Source organism: Primulina tabacum, chromosome 4 (assembly GCF_025594145.1).
Source record: "Primulina tabacum isolate GXHZ01 chromosome 4, ASM2559414v2, whole genome shotgun sequence".
Taxonomy (NCBI): Eukaryota; Viridiplantae; Streptophyta; class Magnoliopsida; order Lamiales; family Gesneriaceae; genus Primulina; species Primulina tabacum.
Window position 1 is genome coordinate 42,014,163 of NC_134553.1, and position 7,181 is coordinate 42,021,343.

The following is a 7,181-nucleotide window of genomic DNA, read 5'->3' on the forward strand; positions in this document are numbered from 1 at the left end:
CGTGTGTTTTCACTAGCCTTCTTCAACTGATTCAATCAGCTATATATAGTCTTCAATCTGAATGGTCATATTGAATGCATTTAATGATAAATATCCGTTGAACCATCTTCTAGTTACTTTATCTGACAGTAATACGAGGTATTCAGACTGTTCTGTTATGATTCATCTGTTCTGCTTTAGTGCGATCTGTCAGTCTGTCTGCTGATATTTTAACCGATGACGTGGCCAACTGATTAGAAGTCAATTGATCAGCCGATTAGTTCAGTTGGACATTATCAGTTCTAACTGATGTCCTATCAGTTACGAATTCTTCAGTTGATAAGATCTTTCCAGTTCAACTTTAAACAAAGTCTTCAGTTACGATTACTCAATTGTTCGATCAGTTAGATTCTTCAATTCTTTTTCGTATTAATTTATCAAACTCTGAAACTTATAATATTCCAACAATCTGTCACGACGTTAGCTTAAACTTATCGAAAATTCCGGATTGAATTATGGTCGACATATATGGATCTAACTCCCAAGATTTGCCATGTGATTGGATCATCATAATTGAAATAAGAGAGTGAAATTCTACAACCAAAAATAAATGAAAAAAGAGGGTGTAATTCTTGCCAAATAAGAAAGAAAATATATAAATGCCATGTTCCAAATCCCGTCTCAACAGCCATTATTACGTTTGCAACGACATTGGATCCAACGAGCGCACAGTCCTAAAATGCTGCAATAGTGTGCTCCATATCATATGAATATTATTACATCACATGCATTTTGATCTATTCGAAAAAGATTTCAGAAAACCTATATGATTGGCTCACAACACAGTGGGTTTGTGACCAATTATTTGAGTACATTAGCCATTTTCATCACTATATATATATACCTGTCTTTTCAAAGTCACTTGATTTTTGAATAATTGATAGCTAATGATATATAGCTCATCTTATATCAAGATTTGAAATTTTCGACCAGATTTCGAGTTGAAAACTCAATTGTAACAAATCATTCACCAGCCAGAAATATTATTTTTTCCCATAATTTGTAGGTTTATGCTTTTATTAAAAATAATGATGTTTTGTGAACCTCTTATTGTAAAAAGTGTTTTAGAGAAGCCAAAACCCATAAATATAAATATAATTGTCACGTTTTCAACTCAAACTTTCATTTCAATCAATTTTTTTAAAAAAAAAACTAATAAAAATGAACAAAATATCTTTCCTAATAAATATTTTTAAATTATGGTCCTATATATTTATTCCGGACTGATTCATTACCCACACAATCCCACTGACCACGTATCCACATTTGATTTAGTGATGCTACCTTTGATCCATGTCACTTGTATACGACATACAATTACCAAAGCTCACGTTTTTTTACCCCACCTTAAATTCTTTTGTCCAATCTCAAATTAGTTATTTAAAATTAATTTTATAAAATGCAAGAAAATCTTTGTATTTCTTGTGAGGTGTACACTCAAGATTTCTAATTTCTTGAAATTTTTTACCTTCACCACCCTCCAAAGAGAACTCATTGTATTTCTTGTGAGGTGTACACACAAGATTTCTAATTTCTTGAAATTTTTTACCTTCACCACCCTCCAAAGAGAACTCATCTCTTGTGGGGCAATGGACATCCATATTTAGCATGTCTGATTTATTGAAAATTTTCAAGCTTTACCACTCAACTGAGTAAAGCTAATAACAAACAAAATGTACATAGTACAAGGCTCGAATTGGGACAGACAAATAATGTGAAGCGTGAAAGTTGAATGTCTAAGAGAATAATAAGAAAACAAATGAAACATGTTTCATCCTTATTCACAATAAACTCATTCACTATATTCAAGAATTACAACCTTGTCACGTCTCGAGACCGAGGCATCGGTGACATCCGACATTGTTAATCAAATAACAATAAGTCTCGTAGCAATTAGCCAAATACCAGTCTATTTCATAAAATTTCATTGTCTTTACATGAAAGTAAAAATACAAAGTTTGCGGAAGCGAATAGTACACACATTTACGAAGAAAGACAAAGGAACACTAATGAGCTCCAACATCTAGAATTTGAATTCCTTCCTTCTCATTATTTACCAACCTCAGAACTGCTTCTGCTCCTTTTCTTCTACCGGTTCTTCATTCTCATCTCGAGAGGGACATAAGGGGGTGAGCGTTTTGGGAAACACTCAGCAAGCGGGGCAGATCGAATATTAGAAAACATTTGATACATAATAATTTTAAAACCTTCTATTTTTTACATAGCATAATATATCAGAGTTGAATGAACAGAAATCAAAAATTGAACAAATCAGAGCTTCAGAGTTGGATGAACATAAATCAAACTTAGAACAAATCAGAACTTCAAATCAGAATATTTCAGAACAGAACTTATCAAACAAATAGATTATAATGATCATGGGTTATCCTTGATATTGGGCTCCCTCTGGAGTCTTCTCCTGTGAATGGGCTCCCTCTGGGGCCTTTTCCGTATCCAGACTCTCTCTGTGGCATTTTCCCTCACAGGCTTTCCCAATGCATCATTATCAGATTCAAACTTATAACTTATCATTCGGAGACAGATATGTTCAGACAGAATGACACCAACATAGAACGAAGCGGAGGGCATGAACAAACAACGGACGGAACGAAATGATTTTGAAGCAACTTAGGATTTCGAACACCATACTTATAAAATAGATGCAGTAGACGATCTCACCTTAAATGTCATTATTCATGGTCATCAACCTCCTCTTAATGACGCATATTCATGATTATTAACCTCATATTTAAAACATATTCATAGTCATTAATCTCCTCTTAATTATCATTGTTTTTCTCTTAACATAAGTAGTTTAACAGTTGATTTATTGTGGTTTAAATTAGTCATTAAAATTGTGATAAATTGTCAATAATGAGGAGAAAAATGATTATTCAAATTTCTAAGATTATGATTGTGAATAATAAAAACCAAACTAAAGCTCACATATTTAAAAAAAATTATTTTTAAATATAAAAATGTAGTGAAAAAGGATTGTCTCTATCCATCATACGCTCGTTACACGGTTTAAACAGACAATGGTGACCATATTCCTCCCCTCTTCTTCTATATAAGCCCTCAAAGCTTCCACCGCTTCTACAGCTCAGTCTCTCAAGCTCCCTCTATAAACATATGTATATATACATCTATACATACACAACGAGTTCACCAAGAGCTTCCATTTTCTGTGCTGAAAATCATGCCTGAGGCGCCAATGGAAGTTTCGAATCACACTGAATATAGTGTGGCTGAAAACAACAAGAATAAGCTAGAGTTCATCGAGGAAGCCACCAAGAATGCGGATGAGATTCAAAGGAAAGTTCTCGCTGAAATCCTGTCCAGGAATGCCCATGTTGAGTACATGAAAAGGCATGGCCTTAATGGAAGGATTGACAGGGAAACTTTCAAGAGAATCATGCCTGTCATCACTTATGAGGACATTTTGCCTGATATCAACCGCATAGCCAATGGGGACACCTCTCCCATTATCTGTTCCGAACCCATCTCTGAATTCTTGACGAGGTGTGTGTGAATTTGATATGAAACTTGAGTTCAAACAAGTTAAATATTTATTTTGGGTTGTTCTTTGTGCAGTTCTGGGACGTCAGGTGGGGAGAGAAAGGTGATACCCACCATTGAAGAGGAGATGGGGAGAAGATCATTGATTTACAGTCTTTTAATTCCTGTGATGAGCCAATTTGTGCCTGGCTTAGATGAGGGAAAAGGAATGTATTTCTTGTTCATAAAATGTGAGACCAAGACACCAGGTGGGCTACCAGCTCGCCCTGTTTTAACCAGCTATTACGAAAGCTCCCATTTCAAGGACAGGCCTTATGACCCCTACACAAAATACACCAGCCCGAATGAAACCATTCTTTGCCCTGATTCTTACCAAAGCATGTATTGTCAGATGCTTTGTGGCCTTTGTCAGAACAAACAAGTCCTCCGAGTTGGGGCTGTCTTCGCCTCCGGGTTCATCCGGGCTATCCGGTTCCTGGAGAAGCACTGGACCCTTCTTTGTCATGACATCAGAACTGGAACCCTCAACTCCATGATCACTGATCAATCGGCGAGGGAGGCGGTGATGCGGATCAACAAACCCGACCTGAATCTTGCTGATTTCATCGAGGCCGAATGCAGGAAGGATAGCTGGCAGGGGATCATCACCAGGTTGTGGCCTAATACGAAATACATTGATGTCATTGTGACGGGGACAATGTCACAGTACATACCAACTCTCGAGTTTTATAGCAATGTATTGCCTCTTGTGTGCACAATGTATGCCTCTTCCGAGTGTTATTTCGGTGTGAATCTCAACCCCCTTTGCAAGCCTAGTGATGTGGCCTACACTCTTATCCCAACCGTGGCCTATTTCGAATTCTTGCCGATGGAACGTAACAATGGCGGCATGCTTAAATCCCATAATGATGAGAAGGAACAACAAGATTTGGTTGACTTAGTTGATGTCAAGATTGGACAGGAATATGAGCTTGTCGTCACCACTTATGCTGGTAAAATTCACGAGAATTAGTAGTATAGTCTTGAATGGTTTTGTTGAATAAAGATTCTCATGATGTTTTCTTTTAACTATATTTCTATCTTATTGCAGGGCTGTATAGGTATAGAGTTGGTGACGTGCTTCGGGTGGCAGGTTTCAAGAACAATGCACCTGAATTCAACTTCATTTGCAGGAAAAATGTAGTCTTAAGCATCGATACCGATAAAACTAATGAAGTTGAGCTGCAAAATGCTGTCAAGAATGCGGTCAGCCATCTGATGCCATTCGATGCATGTCTCACCGAGTACACGAGCTACGCCGATACCAACACAATCCCAGGCCACTATGTCTTATGTTGGGAGCTCAACCACAAAGGCTCCCCACAAATCCCGGCATCGATATTCAAAGACTGTTGCCTGACCATCGAAGAGTCCCTCGACTCTGTTTACCGCCAGAACCGAGTTTTCGAGGCTATAGGTCCTCTCGAGATCAAAGTGGTGGAAGTTGGGACCTTTGATAAGCTCATGGACTATGCCATTAGCCTAGGTGCTTCGATTAATCAGTACAAAACTCCCCGATGTGTGAAATTCGCTCCCATCGTCGAGCTCTTGAACTCGCGGGTCGTGTCGACTTATTTCAGTCCAAAGTGCCCGAAATGGACTACTCCTGCCCTCAAGCAATGGACTGATATGAAATGAAAAGCATTAATTGTTTCTTTGATCAGTTAGTATTAGAACTTGATGGCTCCTACTTAATTTAACCAATTGTTGTTATGTCTCCTTTCTCTAAAATCAGCAGCCATGTACAAACACTTATGTTTCAACAAGGTTTTATTTCTTTAAACTTGGAACTCGCAATACGTTACAACTCCAAGAAAATAACATGCTAAAATTGTCTTAAAACTACAAAAAATTAAAAATCTTAACTAATTCAGATATGAATTATAAATCAATATATATAGATAACATAATTGTCAGTCGCTAGATGAAACTATGATCAACCACGCTCTCATTCTATACATCAAATAGTTAGAAAAGGAAGTTTGTAAATGTATAGTGTAATTTATATGAAATAAAGAAATAAACTTTGAACATAACATACCATATAATAAACACCAAGTTTGAGCAACAATGGCATCAAAATACTTTTAATTGTTCATTAATATTCATCTCACACTATCCCCAATAAAAGGATGCATAATGAATATTATATCCTTCATTACATGTCATAGATGCATATTTTACCTCGTCCCAACAAATGTCTTAGACACTGTTTAAAGTTAAAGATAAGATAATAATATATAAATAAATAATCTAATAAATAAATAAATAATGATAGTTAGTATAAGTATAGTACTTGATTTGATTGATAAATAATAGTTGTTTGATCTGATTTATTAAATTTGTGATATGGGCAAAAACTTGTGTGAGACGGTCTCACAGGTCGTATTTTGTGAGACAAGTCTCTCTTTGGGTCATCCATGAAAAAGTATTACTTTTTATGCTAAAAGTATTACTTTTTATTGTGAATATCGGTAGAGTTGACCAGTCTCAAAAATAAAGATTCGTGAGACCGTCTTATAGGAGACTTATTCTTGTGATAAGATGATAATTTATCATTTTGTCCTTTTATCAAGATACCGTTTGATAAGTGAGATATGATAAAAAAAAATGATGTGTTATCAAAGTGACGGTGTATGAGAATATATGGATAATTAATAATATATGATTAATTGTATCTTGTTTGATGTACTTCAATTATGAGTGATGAAAAATTAAAATCATACATGATGTACCGAAAACACTCTTTTATGTGGACAAAATTCCAAACAATTTCGGAGTTACATCAAGCAGCAGAACAAGAAGCAATTGTGTTAAAAGAAAAGATGTTAACCATGATACAGTGAGACAAAGTTCGTCATCTAGGGTCGAGACTTCTGCATTGACCAACGAGCATGATTCACTTTCACCCTCAAACATCCATCTACAAACAAAAAATTGCCGATGTAACCACCGGAGGGAACCAAAAATTAATAATCCCTCTATTTCCCTCTACATCCCTCTACTACTTCATAATTAATAATCGCCGAAGTAACTATTGGCGAAGTAAAAATCAAAAATTCTACTATTCGACACACCCAACATTTACGTACAGGAGGGAAAGTTTGTTGTTGTTTCGGATTTGTTTCCTCCTTTTTTCTGTGTGTTCCTTTTGATAATATTGTTTATTATTGTGATCAATTGAGATGTAACTCAATTTATGTGGCATGTGTAAATTCATGTGTAGTAACATCATCACAGTATATACTAGCTAGTGTTTCCGACCGTAGTACAAACTGGTATTAGAGCATGTTATTATCTCCTATGTTGTACTGTTTCATGTCCCTGATTTTCGAATTATGTTGTCACAGACATAAAGGCATGTAGAAATTTTGATGTATTATGAGTTACATGGTAAGGTTCAAAATACGTTAACATAATCTCATTGCCTACAAATTTAGTAAAAATGAAAAAAATGACTAATTAAATGATTTTAATGACATGAATTAATTATGATATGCATGATTACTTGTTTAAAATAGGTTTTCTGTTATGCATAAAACTGTGTTTTAAAAAACTATTCAAGATGCGACCGAGTAACGGAG

The 7,181-nt window shown here is 35.6% G+C and overlaps 1 protein-coding gene across 1 annotated transcript; it reads left to right on the forward strand.

Annotated features, from left to right (window-relative positions):
* The first annotated feature begins 3,146 nt into the window (after positions 1-3,146).
* Positions 3,147-5,394, forward strand: LOC142543285 (indole-3-acetic acid-amido synthetase GH3.6-like). Its single transcript, XM_075650451.1, has 3 exons — positions 3,147-3,561; positions 3,634-4,550; positions 4,649-5,394. Exons 1-3 carry the CDS (start codon positions 3,239-3,241, stop codon positions 5,233-5,235), a joined length of 1,827 nt encoding a protein of 608 aa, XP_075506566.1. The 5' UTR covers positions 3,147-3,238; the 3' UTR covers positions 5,236-5,394.
* The last annotated feature ends 1,787 nt before the right edge of the window (positions 5,395-7,181 follow it).